At 42.9% G+C, this 20,622-nt stretch overlaps 2 protein-coding genes across 3 annotated transcripts in view; both read right to left on the reverse strand.

Annotated features, from left to right (window-relative positions):
- Positions 1-7,519, reverse strand: part of GDI2 (GDP dissociation inhibitor 2) — a 33,236-nt gene extending 25,717 nt beyond the window's left edge. Inside the window, exon 1 of the mRNA XM_042468467.1 lies at positions 7,240-7,519. Coding sequence (XP_042324401.1) covers positions 7,240-7,284 — 45 coding nt within the window. The 5' untranslated portion in view covers positions 7,285-7,519. The remainder of the gene's footprint in view (positions 1-7,239) is intronic.
- A 7,116-nt stretch (positions 7,520-14,635) lies between these two features.
- ANKRD16 (ankyrin repeat domain 16) overlaps positions 14,636-20,622 on the reverse strand; it is a 32,380-nt gene continuing 26,393 nt past the window's right edge. For both annotated transcript variants that reach the window (XM_042470207.1, XM_042470206.1), the window contains 2 exons: positions 16,810-16,888; positions 14,636-15,313 (listed from right to left, as the gene is read on the reverse strand). In XM_042470207.1, the coding sequence (XP_042326141.1) occupies positions 15,153-15,313; positions 16,810-16,888 (240 nt within the window). In that variant the 3' untranslated portion in view covers positions 14,636-15,152. The remainder of the gene's footprint in view (positions 15,314-16,809; positions 16,889-20,622) is intronic.

Genomic DNA, 20,622 nt, shown 5'->3' on the forward strand with positions numbered 1-20,622 from the left:
ACCTGTGTTTTGACTGCAGCCCATTACATGAGATCAGGTGCTGAGTTTTGCAGTTCTAGCATCATGGGAGCCGTCCAAATGTTTCTGATTTCTGAGCATTTCTGATTAGGGATGCTCAACCTACATCTGCAGAACACCCTGCAGTGGGCACCTGAAGGTTTAACCTGTTGTATTCCAGAATGTGCACAAATCAGGCCTTTAGCTATTCCAAAAGTGGTCAACAAAATGACACTGAACAGTATAGTTTCGTAGGAAGGTTCCTTCAGACAGTGCACTGCCTCATCATAGTTGCTATCTTTTGAGTTTGTACTGACTCCGTCGTTTCATCCTCACCAGATCTTTAAAGTATAGTCAGCCCTTTGTATCAGCTGGAGTTTGGTTCCAGGACTCCCCATGGATATCAAAATCTGTGGATGTTCAAGTCCCATGATAAACAATGGCACAGTAAGTTGGTGTGCCTTATATAAAATGGTAAGATCAAGCTTTGCTTTTTGGGATTTATGTATTTTTTAAATATTTTCAAACTGTGGATGCTTGACTCAGTGGTTAAAAAGAATCTGTGGATATAGAGGGCTTACTGTATGAAGGAGCTAACATCTCTCAGTGACCGTGAAGGATCAATTGTTTTAGAAACTTGGTAAGATGGCTGGCTAAGCCTGCAAGAACCCCATATACAAAACCATCTGAATTTATCAAGTCACTGGAGGTAGATATTAGTCATCTGCTACCCTCTGTGAAGGTTACATGCAGTATGAAGATCAAATGTGACCTAGCCACAATCTGTCTGTGCCAATGCAATCAATACTGCTGCCCAGCCAGATCATTCTCCCCTAATCCAGTATAGAAAACAAAATCTATGGTGTGCCCTTCCACAACTATCTCTACTTGTTTTCACAATTACAAGGTGAGAAGATTCTAAGTTTATGAACAGGTCAGAAATCAAAGGCAAATTGCTCATGAGTACTTTGACAGCTTAATGTCCCTTGCCGCTTAGAGTTTTTACTGTAATAACTGGCGTAAAAATACAGTTTGCACTACTTTGTCTATTTGTAAAATGTGGATAAGGGAAATTATTTCACCTGTTAGCTTTTTTTGAAACCCTCGAGTCTTTCAACCCTAGCTCTAGGCCTCATACAACTCACTCTGCTTGCAAGGGACAATGGGCTTAAGGCAACTAAATCTTCTAAACAGAAAAGGACAAGCAAGAGTTTTGCCTGCTACAATTACGACATTCTAGTTTCAGTCACACTCAGCATTTTCTGCAACAAAGAGGAGATCACTAACTCCTGAAGAAGTCAAAATTCGATCCAGCATGTGTCCCAAAATGAGGTTCTGTGATCCACTTTACTTTTGCCACATGCTTACTTTGGACAGCTGCTCAAACTGAGTCCCAAATGGCAGCTGGTGTTTGCTTTCCGCATGCGCAGTCCACTTTTTCCGCAAACAATAGGCTTGTGCTAATGCACACAGTAAATCAAATGCCTGTGTAACTGTATGTTCAAGTAGTAGAGCGTGGGGCTAACCTGGACCAAAAACAGAATTTCATTTGTTACCTTCATGATAACACCCAACTGCTAACCACAGTAGAACTCAACGTGCTGGAAATGCACACCGCTCATCCTAGAATTACACCCAAGGGCCTCCAAAGTCAGGGAGGAATGCTAAGCATGTTTCACAGCTGTAATACAGAAATCTCTGTTCAATCCCTCCTAATGTACAGAATCTAGGAAACAAAAGCAGGAAAGAGCTGCATTCAACAATGGCAGGAAGCACGCATTCATTCCAAATCATACTTATTTCTCCCAGAGCCCTGAAAGGAACAATGCCTTCGCTTATCCTATCACTTGACACCCATCATTTATTCAGACCTGCTCTTTTACTCCAAGCAACGAAATTGGCAGGTTTCAGTAAAGGAGTAAAATAAACCGTTTTATGACTAGGACACACATGCAATGGTTGAAAAGGTAAACTTGGGTTTTTAATGACAACTGCCACTGTTTAAGTATGAATATGTCTTTTATAGCATCTTCCTTGCCCCCCTTTCTCAACTACAATCAACTTTTCATTACTTACCATAAAGAATACAGATGGGGCACCTCTTACAGATTCATCCAGCCTCCAAACAAGGGTGAAAGGCACAGCAAGGAAAGATGCGTGCCAGCTACAATCCAGTTTAAGATCCTTAGGATTAGTATTAAGCTATCAATGACAATTAGTCATTATTGTTTTGTGACAAGTCAATTTCTTGAAGACTTCCATACTGCTTCAGCAAGTAACACTGCATCAAGCCACCACAAACATGGAAGACAATTTATCAGCCATGCTGAGACAAGTATACTCTTGTGAAAAGGAGCTGATCTCTGAGTTCCTATCACCACCAGCAGATTGCAACAACTTTGAGATTACAGCAATTGTCTCAAGCATGCCCACCCCACCGAAAATGGCAATATGAAGTAGCAGTGAGAAAGACAGTGTTAATATTTAAGGATTTTTAAAAATTCCTCCACTACACTGCTTACACACTGGAAAAAGAATCTGGTTTGACACCACTTTAACTGCTAGGGCTGAATGCTATGGAATCCTGGGAACTATAGTTTGTCATTCTGGTGCCACAACAAACTACTATTCCCAGAACTCGACAGCATTGAGCCATGGCAGTTAAAGTGGTGCCAAACCGGATTCTTTCTGCAGTGTGGATGCAGTCTGTGTCTAAGTATGTTGCTTGTTCCTCTGTCATTTTAAAATCAGCGTAAATAGAACAGCTTGTCTTGCAGGAGGGGCTTCTTTGATGACAAGCTAATTGTGAGAAAGGGTTAAAACAATCACTAGCTAGCTATTCTGAGGAAACATCATTCTGGGAAACTGACTAGTCAGAGGAAGAAGCGAAGGAACAAGGGAAGGGTTCAGCTGATGGCAAAGCTGCAAGGGGACACTGGCCCTAGTAGCTAGAACGAGAAAATCTGCAGCCTACAAAGGACAAAGAACTAGGCGGTGAAGATGCAGGAAAACTGCAAATGGGCAAGAAGCTAGGAGCATCTAGGAAGGAGGGTCTACTGCATGTGAACAGTACAGCAAACAGGGAAGATAAATAATAATAAAAAGGAATGGGTTTGGAGACAAAAAGCAAGCACTGCTTTCAGGAAGATCAAGTGGGAATGCAGGATTTTTGATACCTCTGATGTATATCCCAGCCAGAAACAATGACAGCAGGGTGTACTACTAACAGGCAAGAACAAGATGTGAAGTCGAAGGCTTTCACGGTCAGCATCCACAGTCATGCACAAGAGCAAGACACAAGAATAAGACACAATATAGAGGAGTGATTTTTGCCAGGAATGGAGCAAGCATGAAGAACTGTTGAAGGAACCAATGACAAGGGAACAGGGCTACAGCCAAGAATACGGCACAGCTGGAAAATTGCCTAAGTGTGGAAAGATGGACATCTGAATAGGCATTTAAAAAACCAAAAGGACATGCCATGGGAGGGCGAAACAGAAGGGCACAGGGACAACTGGGTAGCAGCAGGGAGGTGATTCCCTGAGATGGGAAGCCAAGAGAGCAAGTATTCAGATAAAGGGAGATAACTACTGCATTTTGGAAAACAGCATGAACAGTCTGGAAAGAGGGGAAAATCTGAGCTTCTGCACCAAGAGAAATCATATTTAGGGTTCAACTGAGGGATGTTTGACAGGAGAAATGGAGGCATTTGCAAATACAAATGAGCACAGGAAAGGAGCTATGAGAGCAATGCAGGAGGCAGAGTGAAGGTGCAATACACTCCAGGAAGAGGTGGAGGTAGAAAACAAGAGCAGAGTAATGCAGTGGGTGTTGCTAGAAAAAGAAGACCAGGGTTTCAATACAGGAAGTTCATATGCAAATCTTCACCCAGCCATGAACCAAACTGGCTGGCCTTCTATGTTCATGCAATGGAACCCACATACTGTAATCTTATAGACGTAACTGAAGAACCCACTGCTTTTCAACTTTACAAAGCTGCCAGTTACAACACTGCCATGCAGACTGCCTTGCAGAAACAGCAGGATGCAGATGTTATCAAATGCAATACAGACCCAGATGGATACCCAATACCTCACTTACTTTCAGAAGTCAGACTTCTCCAAGCATTTGTAGCACAGTCCCATCACTTTACTTCTCCTCCAAACTCAGCCTCATATTCTCAAAGAAGCAAATTAAGCATGGCACTTTTGCAACTCTACAGCAGGAGAGTACGAAGACGTTGGGGATGCTAAGAAGCCACTCCAGATTTTGGCAAGTAATTCAAAGAGGAATTACTGAATTAGAAGGTCCCTCCCTCCATTTTATCTGCCTTGGCCTCAAAGGGAGAGAAGAACCATAGGACTTGATCCCCTTTCCACTGCCATTCTCTTCTCCTTTTGTGTCATGCAGTTTTAAATTCCAAACCTGAGGGCAGGGAACTGTCAAATTAACCATTTGTAAGCTGCTCTAAGAGCATTTCTAAAGAGGGGGTATAAATACAATAAATAAATACTGGAGAGGGAGGCTCCCCTTGAACTTTCTATAAGAGGCTGAGGCTCTAACTTCATTGGAAAAGATGTAGTTATGACTGATGAGCTAGAAAAATGGGGGCTGCAAAATGGATACAGCAAGACAAATGAGATGGAAAATAAGCGAGGGGACGTTATAGGAGGGTGGGAATAGAGCACTGGAAAGCCTTTCAGTAGAGCCAGGGAAGAAAGTGAAGTAGAAGATAGACTTGGGAGAGCTGTTGAAGCAGAAAGAAGGTTGGGCAATATGAAGTAAGGGAGCAACATGAGAGCAGGGATGCTATGGAGTGACAGGGAATTAAAGGTGAAGATTAAAGCAATTAGGAGGGGGGATATAAGAGCTGACACATAACTGAGGTCCTAAAGGGACAGACAAAGGGAACAGCTGTGCCACACAGATGATAAAGGTGAGAAAAGAAGAGGGAAAGGAGGGACAATGAAAGTGACATTTGAGGTAGCAAGCCATGGAAGTTGAATGCAAGAGCAGTGAAATGAGGCAGGGAAAGCCTTGAAGTTAATGAGAGGCAGAAGGGGCATCAAACTGAAGTGACTCTTGGAAGGTGAAAGAGACGACTAACTAAGAATGTGATAAGACACAGGTGGAGACACAGGTGACGCAGGTGGGGAGGGAAGAAACTTGCAAGCCAAAATCAATGAGGAAGGGTTCTGACTTTCCATCTGTATTTCAGGGCAGATGACTATGACAAGACACAATGCTCTAAAAAGACAGAGCAAAGAAGACAGGCATGAATATGATGGGGATTTGTTGTTGTGTGCCTTCAACAAATAGTGCTCCAACGTAATAGTGTTTTCTTGGCAGAATTTGTTCAGAAGGGGTTTGCTCTTGTCTTCCTCTGAGGCTGAGAGCATGTGTCTTGTCCAAAGTCACCCAGTGGGTTTCCATAGGCAAGCAGGGGTTTGAATCCTGATCTCCAGAGTCACAGGCCAGTTTCCAAATCACTGCTCCACACTGGCCTTCGATGATGGGAAAGATAAGGAGAAAAGCAGTAGAGCATGAAAGGGGCTGTTGATGACAATCATGAATGAGGTATCAATATCCTGAAAAGCAAAGCATCTCCACCAATCCAGGGGAGAGGTCAAAGGTAACTAGAAGGAAGACCACATTCAAGATAGCCGCTCCTGCCGAATAAAGAGATTACGAAAGGCCAAGAAGAAGTGCTTCTTCACCCCGTGAAGCCATGGAGCTTCCTGCCACAAGATGGGATGGATCAGTCCATCAGTAGGTATTGCCCATGATGCTAAAGGAGAGCCTCTACACTGAGAAACGTTTGATAGGGAAGGCTCTCGTTTGTTGTTAACTGCCCTTCAGTCGATCCCGACTCATGGAGACCCTGCTGATGAGACACCTCCAAGGCTCCTTAATTCCCAACGCTCTGCTTAGGTCCTATAAAGTCATGTCCATCCATCTAGCAGGCTCTCTTGCTACATCCTTCCTGGCATTACAGAGGTACCCCGGGTTACGAAATTAATTCGTTCCGCCGCCGCTTTCGTAACCCGAAATACTTCGCAAGCCGAAAAACCCATAGGCGCTAATGGGGAAAAGCCGCAATTTCGTGTGAAATAGCGCCAAAAGCACCAAAAAATTTTTCGTAACCCGAAAAAACCTTCATAACCCGGAACAGTTTTTTTAAATTGATTTTTTTCGTAACCCGGAAATTTCGTAAGGCGGCGCATTCGTATCCCGGGGTACCACTGTACTGTATTGTCTTTTCTAATGAGTGATTCTTTCTCATGACGTGACCAAAGTAGGACAGCCTTAGTTTAAGCACCTTGGCTTCCAGGGAGAGGAGTGAAAACGAGGAAAGGGCCGACAGGCAAAGGAGACACAGAGCAGTCTAATCCCTATCGACTGCAGGAGACCCAGGGAATGGACTTTACCTACAGGTTGACTCATCATACAGAAAACTGATTCAACGGGTTTACTCCACTTGGGTCTAACCCACGAAGGGTGGGAATGGGGGGCCTGCATGTGTCCCTTGTCTCCCCAGACACCCTTCTGACCCGTCTCTTTTTAGGGGGAGAGAAAGATCCAAGGGAATGCCAATTGGGAGAGCGTGACGTCTGCCATCTCCCATGATGGGCAAGGCTTGGGAGGAGGAGGAGGCATGGCTTGAGAGACATTGCAAGGCCTCTCTCCCCTTTTAATGAAGGAAAGGGCTCATTATGGGGAGGAAAGAGCTCGCCAGGAATAATTATGTGACCCCATAAAACTGCTGAAAGTCCCCGTCCTCTGCCTTTGCCTTTGCTCTTCCTTCATCACACCTTTTAATGGGTGGCTGGAATATATTCAGGGCCAGAGAAGCCAAGAGGGAAGATCGGCGACTGTGGTCCAAAGCACACTGCGCCGCTTCATCTGCCCGGGCTCAGGGCTGGGCATGCTGGGAACTGTAGCTTCTTGCGGCACCAGAGCTAAAAAGGGGTCTCACAAGACTGCAGTTCCCAGCATCCCCAGCACTGAGCCAGGGCAGTTAAAGCGGGGTCACAATGAACTCCAGCTCTCCAGCAGAGAGAGGCCTCGACTCCGAGAGAAGGGCAGGATATGTAACAATAATAACGATACCAAGTATAATCAATCTAAAGGGCGTTCTGGGGGCGAAAGGGAGGCGGGAGAGAGACGCGTTTCCTCCCGGGGCCTACTAGGCCTCTCTGCATCCCCGGCCTCGATTAGTCCCCTCCCCCGGGCCTCCCTCACCGTCAGGCCGGTCCCCAGCACGATCACGTCGTACTCCTCGTTCATGGCGGCGGCGAAGAGGAGGCGCTGGCGTCGGCTGCTGCTGCTGTGGGAAGCGTGGGCGCTGCAGCAGGGCCTCCCCGGGGCTCCTCCGCTGGGCGTCGGGTGCTGTTTGGGGCGGACGCCGGAGGAGGAGGAGGAGGAAAGGACGGCCGTCGGCCAGGAAGACGAGTAGAAAATGGAGGCGCCTCTGCCGCTGTGAAGAGACCGCGCCAGAGGGGCGGGGCTTCGGCTGGGGGCGGGGCTGGGACGGGCACCCCAGGCCCTCCCAAACTCCTCCTCTTCCTCCTCCTCCTCCATCTTGGCGGTGGGAGGGGCTTCCTGGGCCACTCCGCGTCCTCATTGGTCTCCCAGGCGACGTCAATCATCTCCGTTACAGTCGCTAAGGGGCGGGGCGTAAGGGCCTCCACTGCCACGCTGCAGGTGATGACGTAAGCCGAGGACATGAAGCGCAGGCGCAGAAGAGCCACGCGAAGCCGCTGCCCTTCGCCGGCTCTCTCTAAGGGCAATTTCACTGGAGTGATTGGGAAATTGGAGAAGGCCAGGAGTCAGTCAGTAATTAATTGTCCCAATAGTTAGTTGATTCTTATCATGACTATAGTAATTAATGGGCCCCATAATTAGTTAATTCTTACAGTTAATAATATTATATACAGTAGTTAATAATGTAATATTCTTATAACAACATTATATTATTATTTTATATTATATAGTTAATAAATTACATCATTAATATAATATTCTTACAATAATATAATAATTATAATATAGTATTATAATAACATTATACAGTTAACAATGTAATAATTATAATATAATAATAATATAATTGTGTAGTTAATAATATAATAGTCTTATAATTTAATGATTATAATATATAACAATAATATATAGTTAATAATATAATTTTCTTATAATAATAAAATGATTATAATATAGTATTATAATAATATTATATAGTTAATAATATAATAGTCTTATAATAATATAATAATTATTATAACATTATATAGTTAATAATATAATATAATATAATAATTATAATATAGTAATATTATAATAACACTATAGTTAATAATATTCTTAGCATATTATTATACTATATAATAATATTATATATTCAATAATATAATATACATATAGAGATATAATTATAATATAATATTATTATATATTTAATAATATATTCTTATAATTATAATATAGTATTATAATATTTTATACTTAATATAAGACTTATAATATATATATATTATTATTAGTAGTATATAATTATTCCATAATTCTTGTAGTTAATTGTTATTATTGTTATTAATTGTAATCATTTTTATGTTAAACTGGCTCCATTTTCTGCCCTCGAAGGAGCGCCATGCGATGCGATGACACCCTTTTTGCGTCGTGTCAAAATCAACCCCGTTCTGTGCATTTTGTACCCTTTCTGTTTGGGTTAAACCCGGACGTCGTCTGAAAATCTTCCCACTTTTGTGTTTTGTTTTGCATCCAGTGTGATAAACTCCCTGGTCTTCTGGCTTCTTGACTGCAGTCTCCATTCTGATTTATGACTGAGCCAAGCTATGCAAAACCTTTGACTATTTCAATGTCTTCATCATCTGAAGTCGAAGGCTTTCATGGCCAGCATCCATAGTTTTGGGGGTTTTTGGGCTATGTGGCCATGTTCCAGAAGAGTTTCTTCCTGACGTTTCACCAGCATCTGTGGCTGGCATCTTTAGAAAATATTTGCCCGGAAAGGACTTGGGTATATATAGTGTGTGACCTGGAAAGGCAGGAGTGATTTGCATGTGTATTGTTTTGTTGCTCATGGCAGGCCTTAGGTGTGAGGGTCTGCAAACGAGGATGAATCTCTGCTTGATGGTGCCCACTGTCTGTCTCTCATTTGCATTTGTTGAGTCTTTATCTTGCTATCTTTCAGGACTGGTAGCCAAACCTTGTTTACTTTAAGGGTTTCTTCTTTTCTGTTGAAATTGTCCAGGTGTTTCTGGATTTCAATGGCCTCCCTGTGCATCCTGACATGGTCCAGAATTTCAGTGTTTTCAAACAGTATTTTATGCCCAGGATGGTCTGAAAATACTGGACCATGCCAACAACTACCATGCCAGGATGCACAGGGAAGCCATTGAAATCTTTGGGCTACCAGTCCTGGAAACTGCTGAAATAGCTTACACTGGTGCTACTATTTTGGATGTCTGCAAGAAAGTTTGGAATAAAATGCTGGTCGGGGGCAGTCAGGAGGGTGAGGAATGCTTTGATGTGTTTGTTATGCATGCACTCATGCCTCTCAAACAAGCTGAACTGGCTCTAGATTCAGTCTGGCAAACGGGGATCAGATGCCTTTCTGCTTTTTGCCAGGCGATGTCAGCGGAGTTGGCACAACGGGAAAGGTTGCCCGCTTGTCCAGGAACAACCAGACCGTCTTTGAAGATGCTGTGAATGTTACTGATGGAGAGTCTCTTCATCATCTCCTTCATAGTTATGTAAACCATCATAACTTTCACCGATTGGCTGTTAAAAAGATTCTGGAAGTATTAGCATGATTGGCTAAAAGTTCTGGGAGCTGTAGTATAAAAAGTAACTTTTCCAAGTTCGGATAAACCTTTCTGCTGCAAGGTTAGCTATTAACAAGTTCACTATTCTTGACCAACGTATGCCTTATCAATTTACATTTACTTCCAAGACGAACAAGCAAAACCTACATTACTGCAAAATAAACTGTGAAATAAAAGCTTATTGTTTCTAATCTTGTAGACCTTCCGTTGCATTTGTTTAAAAAGGTGCCTAGTGTAAATACAGGCACAGCTGAAGTAAAGATGCCGATGTGCCGCTGGACACTGATTCTTTTTCAGCAGATTTAGTACCTGAGGCAGAAAGAAGACGGAAAGAAGACAGAGAGGTCCTGACATTACAGAAAAGAAGAGCGGTTCAACATGTTTCAGCAAACTTTTTAATTCAGAAATAACATGTAGACGTGAAACAACTTTGTGTAAGTAAACAAAAAACATTTTGAACCTTTTAGAGACTTTTTGCAGATTTTAAAATTATTTAATAATTATCTAATTATTAAATAATAATAACATAATAATAAAATTATTATTATTATTGGCAGGTTACAGACCGCCATTAGGGACGTCCTGAGGACGTCCCAGTTTGAAAAAAGGGCGTCTCTTCCAGACACCCCTAACCCTATCATGGACAGAGTCCGTGACAAATGGCGGCGGCCGTTCCACATGGCCGCCGCCATATTGACGTAGTGGACGCTGTGCGTCCGCACGTCGTGCCCCGGAAGTGACACCACGAGTGCGCAACTAGCACCTCGCAGCTTTTCTTCCAGGGCCCAGGAAGGAGCGCGATTTCCGCGCTCCTTCCTCGGAGCGTCCAGGAGCTGCGTGGTTTGGCCACTGCGGCTCCCAGATGCTGAAAGCAGAGGCGGCGCCAGACCGCCACAATCCGGAGGTCTGTAACACGCCATTATCATCATCATCATCTCCCAAAACGCATCTGGGAGAACTTTCTCTTTCACCAGCCTCTACTTATGATTTCAATTTGGCGGCCAAACTTAAGCAGGATCTTCACTGCAAAAATAATCCCGCTTGACACTGCTTTAACTGCTGCGGCTCAGTGCTATGGTATTCTGGGACTTGTAGTTTGGTGTGACATCAGAGCGCTCTGACAGGAGGTTAAATATCTCACAGAACTACAGATCCTAGGATTCCATAGCATGGAGCCATGGAGGTTAAAGCAGTATCGAACTGCATTATTTTCTTAGTGCAGGTTAGCCCTTAGATATCTGTGCTTTTTCAAAGACATGCTGGGACAAACTCGGGAGGCAGGATAATCACCTTTCCCTTTTTTATCTCTGTTTTGCTGTCCATACACGCACAGTAAGGGATTCTGGAGGCAGCTGCTGTTTACTTGGCTGTTATAAGCAGGCACACACATGGCTAACAAAAGCTTTACTGCACTATTTACCGCAGACTTGCTTCTGCAACCTGCCACCCAAAAGCTGTTTCTTCACCATCCTTCTAATCCTAATCCTGCTAAAACCCCAAAAACATCTTCCAGCTACGCAGAGGAAGAGGAGGACTAGGTGAGCACAAAAAGCCTTTGTGATCGATGGGTGTATCCACACCGTACATTTGGCGCTCCGCATTTGCAGATTTGATTATTTACGGTTTTGATTAATATGTTCTCTCTAGGAATCTCTAACTCCTCCAGCGCAACTCTGCCAGACGTTGACCATAGAGTTGTGCTGGAAAACCTAGACGTTCCTAGAGCAAACACTTCTTTGGGCATTTGTAGGTCCTCCAGCATGATTCTGTGATCAACTTCTAGCGGATGTTGACCAAAGAGTTGCACTGGAGGATCTGGAGATTTCCTACAGAGGTGTCCTCTTAGGAAAAAGAATATTGGTGTTTGTGAAGTCAAAGGCTTTCATGGCTGGCATCCATAGTTTCTTGTGTGTTTTTCAGGCTATGTGGCCATGTTCTAGAAGAGTTTATTCCTGATGTTTCGGCAGCATCTGAAGATGCCAGCCCCAGATGCTGGCGAAACATCAGGAATAAACTCTTCTAAACATGGCTACATAGTCTGAAAAAAAGACAGGAAACTATATTTTTTTATTTGTGCTTTTTCCAAATTCACAGGGGCCTTTTGCCCCTAACCCCAGTGCATCTGGAGGGATCACTGTATTCACTGCAGACTTGCTTCTCCAATCTGCCGCTGAAAGATTGTTTCTCCAACCTGAACTATGGGTGGATGCACACTGCAAAAATAAAGCAAGGAAGACTAAATGGGCACAAAAGGCCTTGGTTTAAAACAAGAAAAGCTTCACTGTCAGAGAGTTCCCTGAAAGATGGGGTATATCCACACTGCAGAAATAAAGCAGTGTGACACTACTCTGCCATGACACTATCTTACAGAATCCTGGGATTTGCAGTTTGGGGAGGAACCGCAGCTCTCTGAAAGACCAGGCTGAAAACCCTCTGAAAATGACAAATCCCCAGGTTCCACTTGATGGAGCCATAACAGTTAAAGTGGTTTCAAACTGCTTTCTTTCTGCAGTGTGGAAGGCGAGGGAGCCTGCATTTAAAATGCAATTTGTTATTCCTGAAGCTAAATGAAGCAGTTTGGCTCAAAAATGGGTAGCCCAGAGCGTATGGAGGGATTGGGGACCACAAATACAGCCACAAGGGTCATACTTGGGCCACCCTGGATATTTAGCTGTTTGACAAGTAGCCATCAATCTCTTTATCCTCCTCAAAGAATTGGCAAAACTGGTTCCTTTTGCACAGAACAGAGCTGGAGAAAAAGGAATGACTAACTGCAGGAATCCAAATGCCAGCCAGATGAATTTGGGTGGAGTTTCCACGAAATCTGTGTCTTTCTGATGCAAGATTCTCGCTGGGTTTCTCTGTCCTTGGCCTCAGGCTTTTTTCTCTTTTCCTCATTGTGGCTTCCAGTGCACAGAAAGAAAAGGGAGCTCTTTCACCAACCCACTAATTGTTTTAAGCCACCGCGAAGAGGGATTCGGGTTGTAATGCGATTGTCGAGAAGGCAGAAATGGCAAGGCTGGGAAAATACATGGCCTACTTCTCAGGTGCCGTTTCATGAGTGCTGGGTGACGAAAAGCAGTAGCCAGTGGAACAGCAGATAACTGGTTTCATGGCTGGAGGCCTGGAGAGGTGTCCTTTCTCGTGCTTAGCTGCATAACCCTCATTCGCAAGCCCCACTACCACTAACACCTGTTATGTTCATTTGCCGCAGAGCTGGGAAAACTCCTATCAGATCCAAGGCTTCCCATTAAATGCACCATGCAACTCCTCCAAAAACCTAAACCAAAACAGCCACCTCCAACTCACAGGAGATCCTGCTGGTCACGGATCTCCTGCATCTCAATTAGTTGCACCCTGAAAGTAAACTCTTCAATCCGGGTGTGAAATGAAGCAGGATCTCTGTTTTTTAATTCACAAATGGATCACAGCAGCTATTGGGCGGGGGAAGTTTCACTCTGCATGCAAAAGCTTAGAGAGGGCAGCACTCTCATAGTGACAGGAGACAAGCAATAAACGTTTGCTGTTCCTGAATGCAACCGATAAAGCCTTAAGAAAGCAGAAAGCTTTCACTGTTCTGCTTGAATGGCAGGGAAAGCATAAGTTAGACATAGCTGTCAGACTTGGCCTGCTGTGATAGTATGGAGCTAACATAAGGCTTTCCTAAGTACTTTGGCTGCTGTGTCTGCTGAAACACATTAACACCACCCACCCACCCCCATTCTCTAGTGTTATGTCTGTTAGCTTGCTTGTTCGGCAATGGCACTTGCCTGGGCATGCCAAATAAGTCTGCAACAGCCCAAAGACGCTGGTTGAATTAACTGGTTTGTATTGCATTCAATCTGTATTGCATCCGATAGCCTTGATGAGAAATCTGTACTTAGAACAAAAAGCTACTGTTAGAATAGAATATAGAGAATGGCTCTCGATTGGCAATGGGGTCGGGCAAGGATGCATCCTATCACCCTATTTGTTCACAGCTTGTATGAAGAAGATATCATATGAAGAGCAGGATTAGACTCAGATGAAGGAGGAGTGAAGATAAGAGGAAGGAACATCGGTAATCTAAGATATGTGGATGGCACCATAATATAGGAAGAAAACATCATAAACTTGGAAAAATTACTAAGGAAGGTCAAAGAAAAAAGTGCAAAGAATAAAGTGCATATGTCCCATCCCTGTTCTGTCTTTCCCGTGCAATCGCGGGACTTTCATACAACGTTCCTGTCTGGAAAGCACTAGTGACAGCGATTGCGCAAAAGCCTTTCAAATGACATCATGCTGATCCTATCATTGAAGTGGCATTGCCCGGCATTTTGCATTAATGGGAATGAGTGTTAATGCAACACTGCTTCAATGACAGGATAATGACAGGATCAGTGCTACTCTTATAAAAGACTTTTGCGCAATGACTGGATAAGGACAGGGGAGCGATCCCATCCCTATCCCGTCTGTGTATGATGAAGATCTGCTGGAAAGAGGGAGAGGAGAGAGAGAGATTGGTCTAAGCATGCTAACTTTCTACTGAGAGTGTAATAAAGCAGTCAAGCTTTTCTTGCCCTGTGATAAACTTCAGGCCAGCAATGGAAAGCACATGGCTCTATATGTTGCTGACCTGCACCTTCCACAATCCCCTACCCATGGTTGTGTTGGCTAGGGATGATAGATTTGTAGTCCAAGATCTGGAGCAGGCACCCTTTCCCCACCTCTACCTTAGACTGTCCTTTACTAAGTTGCCGTACAAATACACATGCAGGATGCAGCCACCACAGGGATGTGTTCCTGAGCATTCCTAGGTCATTTATTTGTATTCATTACATTTCAAATTCTGTTCTCCCATCTTCTCTTCAAGAAAAAATTATGCTAGGGCCTAGTTCTGCTCATTCCCACTCAGAGCTGCTGGAGTTGGGAAAAGTAACTTGGTTGGACTACAACTTCCAGAATCCTTGAGCCAGCATGGGCGATGGGAGATTCTGGGAGCTGCAGACCCAAAAAAGTAATGGTTCCAAGATCTGGTCACAGTCCTCAGATGAAGTGCTGCTGCAGCACTCCAGCTCTCATACAAGGAATTTTTGAAACTGGCCTGCTGACTGATTCAGTAAAGGTGAGGCAGGGAATCACAAGGCCCTCCAGATGTTGCTGAAATGCAATTCCCAGCATTCCTTATGAGGCCTTTCTCTTAGTCCCACTACCATCACAGGAACGGGGGTCTTCTTAGAAGACTCAAAAATTGGCATTGAACTAAATGAACTAAAACTGGTGGGACACTAGAGAGAAAAGATCCCGTTCTCTTTGCCAGAAAATCAGGTTTCACACACTAATGTCTGCTTCCTTGAAAAGCTGAAGGAGGCTGGACTTCCTCACAAGCTGCCGTGCGTGTGTTCCAGTGATGTCTGGTGAATCTTGCAAGCCCGCCTGCAGGAGGATTTGCACACATGTTGCATGCTGCCCAGCGCATGCCATATGCAGGGCTGTGGGAAGAAGCAGAAAAACAACAAACTAAGGCCCCTTTTCATGCCACACAATTACAGCACTTTGATTCTAGTTCAACTGCAATGGCTTCACTCAACAGAATCCTGAGATTTGTATTTTGATGAATCAGTAGAGCTCTCTGAGACTTCTAAGTGCCCCCCATTATCCCAGGATTCCCTAAGAGGGAACCATGGCATCATTTAAAGTAGAATCATACTTCTAGAATTGTGAAAGGATCCTAAAGTTGAAATGGACCTGGAGAAGGGTTTGTCATCAGCTTCACTGATACTACAATTCCCAGGATTCCCTAGTACTGAGTCAGGGCAGTTAAAGTGGTCTCAAACTGGACTATTTCTGCTGTGTGCTTTGGATCCTCATTTTCTCTCTCCTCTGCAGAATAAATGGAATGAAAACTATTTTTACACTTTTAATTTAATTTGCCGAGGCTAAAGGGGGAAATTGGGGGGGGAGAGAGCCTGAGACATTTTAAAAGCAGCCAAATAAGTGGGATGATAGTGGATTTATCCACATTGTTCCTGCCGAATCAGGACAATTGGAAGGTATGCTAGTTCCATGGAGTGGTGCGCTATTTGGAACAATAAACTTGGCAAAATCACAACAGATACCAAATTGCTGACAGTGAAAAACGCTCTTCTGTAGATCACACACATACACACACATTCTTGCCTACACCACCACTCTGAAAAAGTTGTTTTTACCAAATGCTAGAATCAAGGTGAACTGGACTGGTTTAAGTGTTGAACCACAACTGTAGAGACCATGGTTTGATTCCCAGTTTGGCCATAAAACCCACTGCATGACCTTGGACAAGTCACATGCTCTCAGCCTCAGGGGAAGGCAATGGCAATCCCCTCTGAAATCTTGCCAAGAAAACCCCATGATTGCCTTAGGGTTGCCATAAATTGGAAATGACTTGAATGCACCAAACAAGAAGAAGAATCAGGAGAAGCATGTTTCGGCTTGGATAGTAACTGCAGTTCCATGAACAATGGAACACAGATTTCCTCCCTCCTTCTGCAGTTCCTTTATCTGCTTCTCCATGTAAGGAAGCCTGGGATATGTCTTCCGAAGGGTTCAAGATGCAGGACAACTTGGTGAAAATCCTACTTTACTTTGCAAAAGGAGAGGCACAAATTAGGATCCAAGAGACGGAAATATTTTTAAGTTTGTCAAGACACAGGTCTTTTGATACTAGATAATTATAGTCCTTTGGCCTCACCTTAACAGTCACGGCTGAATCCTGATGAATCCTGTTATTTGCAGTTTGTGGAGGCACTAGAGCTCTGAGAATTCTAAACAGCTTACAAAACTACAAATCCCAGGATTCCAAAGGAAAAAGACACGACTGAGCTCAAAGTGCTAAACCAGTGTAGTGTGGAAGGAACCAGAGATCTCTACTATTGTGGGTTTCAAACAACTGTTGCCATAATATCATTATATAATGTGAGAGAAAAAGAGAGAAAGGGGCATTTACCTGTTCGATTTTTCCCATCCTTTGCGTTCACATCAGCTCCGAGGAAGAGAAGGGTCTTGACTGTGCCTGCATGTCCTTCCTGCATTAGAAAGGGAGAAATGCCATTTTCACACTCAGCAAAACAGACCCCCTTTTCCATACTCCAATCTTGTATTCCCTAATCTGGTGCTCTCTGAGACTGCATCTGCACTGCAGAAATAATCCAGTTTGACATCATTTTAACTGCCATGGCTCAATGGTATGGAATTATGGGAATTGTAGTTTTCTGAGATATTTAACCACCCCTGTCAGAGAGCACCTGTGACACCACAAACTACAACTCCCAGAATTCCATAGCATGGAGCCGTGGCAGTTAAAGTGGTGTCACACTGCATTATTTCTGCAGTGTGGATGAAGCCTTAGAGATGTAAAAGTTCTAGAAATCTACAGATCACTTGTTCCTCACCTTTTTTTTAAACTTAACATTTTGGAGAAATTGAAAAAATGCATTATTAACACCTTTTACAGATAAAAAGTCAATTTGGCTGCATCTGCACTGCAGAAATAATCCAGTGTAACACCACTTTAACTGTCATGGCTCAATGATATGGAATTCTTGGAACTGTATTTTGCTGTGGCCTCACGGCTGTGACAGAGAAGGCTAAATGTCTCACAAAACTACAACTCCCAGAATTACATAGCATTGAGCCATGGCAGTCAAACTGGATTATTTCTGCAATGCAGATGCAGCCTTTGTTACTTTAGAAACTTAAAACGTCTTACATATAACTTGATTTGGCATAAAGTGATCATGTTTGATACATTAAAAGTACAGTTTATTCAGAATTATAATTACAAATTAATTTCCTTTTAAAAATGTCTGTCTGTACATGTGTTACTACTAATAGAGCTACAAGGTCCTGAACCTTAAAGAACACTTTGGTTTGAGAAGCAGGCAAGAAAACCCCACTAAATGCAAAAGAAACCAACATAAGTAAACCAGAGAAAATTATTATGTGTTCATTTGTTCCCTAGACTGACAAGACGAGTAGTAATGGTAATGATCTGATACTGTCCATAGTCTTGCAATAGATAACAGAATCATAAGAGTAGAAAGGGGCCTCATGCGTCACTGAATCCAACCCCCTGCTCAGGGCATGATCTCCAGGTAAAGCATCCCCAACAGGTAGCTATCATAAAATACTTCATTCAGAACATAAAATTCTTCCTTTTGCATAGTTTTTAGAAATGATTCAGGGACTGTCAACACTTTACCTTAAACACTGTACGGTATTCACTATTCTAAAAGAAAATATCCCATAATCCATTTCCCCCACATTTTTCTGGGGGGGGGGGGGGTTAATTTTTTTTAAAGTGACTGAGGATGATGGGCCTTGTAACACTGGTTGGGGGAAGACTTGCTGTAGTCTCATTTCCCTTGCTGTTGTCAACAAGCAGTTACAACATGCTGATACAAAATCCCAGATTTCATCTCTTTGGTGTTTTGTGTTCAAAAGGAATGGCAGACAGCAAGGATACAAGCTGATCTTCCTCTCCCAAGATACTGAAAATATCACTGCTGTCCCTGAACTACATACCTTGAGCATCGGCTCAGCAGAAAACCACTTCATATGATGGATGACTCTTGTGGGCTATTCGGTTTAATGCTCCAATTTATCTTACGCAAGCTGTTGAAGGCGTATGGAGAGACTCAAGTCCCATTAAGATAAAACGCTGACTTCCTAGCTGTAAATCTAGTGAGGCTGAATGAGGCATAACCGAGACTGGAATACATACAGTTGGCCCTCCATTGCCACAGATTCTTCATCCATGGATTTAAGTATCCATTGCTTGAAAATATTCAGTACATACATACACACACATACACACCACACATACTTGACTATAAGTCAATGTCATGGATAAGTCAAGGGCAGCTTTTGGAGCCAAAATTATGGATTTTGATATGACCCGTGGATAAGCCGAGGGTAAAATTTAGGGCCATGTAACAAAGAATGTAAAGGATGAAGCAAAGGAAAACGATGCCAAAGGATTTACAAAATTCCAGGAGGCATAACTGTTTTTGCTCATATTAAAAGCTGGATCGATGAGAGAATAGAGGGAAGTCAGTGCTTGCTTTTCACAAGGGGATGGTTCAGATATGTATATGAGTAAAAGTACCATACTGACATTAACTTGTGGATAAGTTGACTCAGGTTTTGGGGTCATTCTCCTGCTTCTCAGTTACAAATACAAGTAATCAAGATAAAATGTGGTAAGCTGCCCATGCTACAGACTGACATAATCCTTTAGTGAAATAAAAAGTTCAACTAGCTGTATTTAGTCCCCCCCAAAAAACAACAACAACAACTGAAATGAAGATAATAAGTAGTGCAGAGAATGAGAGAATGAAGTACTACATTTTTACAGCTCAGATTGAGTTTATTTGAAAGACCGTGTTCTCCCATATAAGAGTCAAGCATGGCGAAGTGGTTTGAATATTGTACTACGTATCTGGAGACCAGGGTTTGATTCCTTACTTGGCCATGAAACCCACTGAGTGATCTTGGGCAAGTCACATGCTCTCAGCTTCAGAGGAAGGCAATGGCAAACCTCCTCTGAACAAATCTTGCCAAGAAAGCCCCATGATAGGTTTGCCTTTGGGTTGCCATGAGTTGGAAATGACTTGAAGGCACACATCATCATCATCAACAAGTTCTCCCTTACATAATTGTCCTCTTTTTCTTCATCAGGGAAATACACCAGAAAAAGCATTAAGAAATGAACAGCAGATGCTGTGCTACAGCTAACACAGCTTGGCAGCTAGCTTGATCAAAATGGTATCGTTTGATTTTCAAATGAAGAAATGGCAAAGTAACACTCACTGCTGAAAAATCCTCAAGCAATGAGCAAATTTGGCTGTTTCGACGACTGCCTTGGCAGAAATGCAGCATTTGGCACAGTGTTGCCTTTCTTCCAATCGAGACGTAACCTTAGCAACTGAAAAGTGCACAATTGGAGAATTTGGGGAAAGGGCTTTCTGGCTGATAGATACCACTAGGAAGAGACATTGGTGTGAAGGGTGAAGAAATGGGGATTTGGGATGCCTCTGGACACAGCCACATTCTGAAGACTGCAATATATAAAATCAGCACCTTGGTCCCCTTAAAACAGTAAGATCATTGTGACCTGATACATGTGTGTCACCTGCATTGCACAAACAAAGAATCTGTTGGCTGGTGGAGAACATAGTATCCTATGAATCTCATATTTTGTTTTAAAGACATCAAGTTTCTAGCCCTTATCGACTATCAATACAGGTTGAGCTTTCCTTATCCAAAATGTTTTGGGCCAGAAGTGTTTGGGATTTGGATTTTGAAATACTTGGATTTGCATACATGTCCATCATGAGATATCGTGGAGATGGGACCCAAGTCTAAAGACAAAATTCATTTATGTTTCATAGCCTAAAGGTAATTCTATACACAACACTCTTCATAATTTTGTGTTCGAAACAAAGTTTATGTACACTGAACCATCCGAAAGCAAAGGTGTCTCTATCTCAGCCACCCATGAAATAAGCTTTGTTTTTTAAAAAAAATAAAATAAAATGTATTTATGAAAATAATACTTATACACAACATAACATATTAAACATAACATAAAAAACAAAATCTAAACATCTATTGAATGCAAATACAAATAAGCTTTGGTTTTTGGAATATTTTGGATGTTGGAATTCTGGATAAGAGAGGATCAAACTGTATAAGCTTTCAGTTCTTGCAAGCAGCACTTGCTAAGCTGTAACAGAGATGGGCTGGGGTCCACCAGCTG

The sequence above is a fragment of the Sceloporus undulatus genome, chromosome 5, assembly GCF_019175285.1.
Source record: "Sceloporus undulatus isolate JIND9_A2432 ecotype Alabama chromosome 5, SceUnd_v1.1, whole genome shotgun sequence".
NCBI classification, from domain to species: Eukaryota; Metazoa; Chordata; class Lepidosauria; order Squamata; family Phrynosomatidae; genus Sceloporus; species Sceloporus undulatus.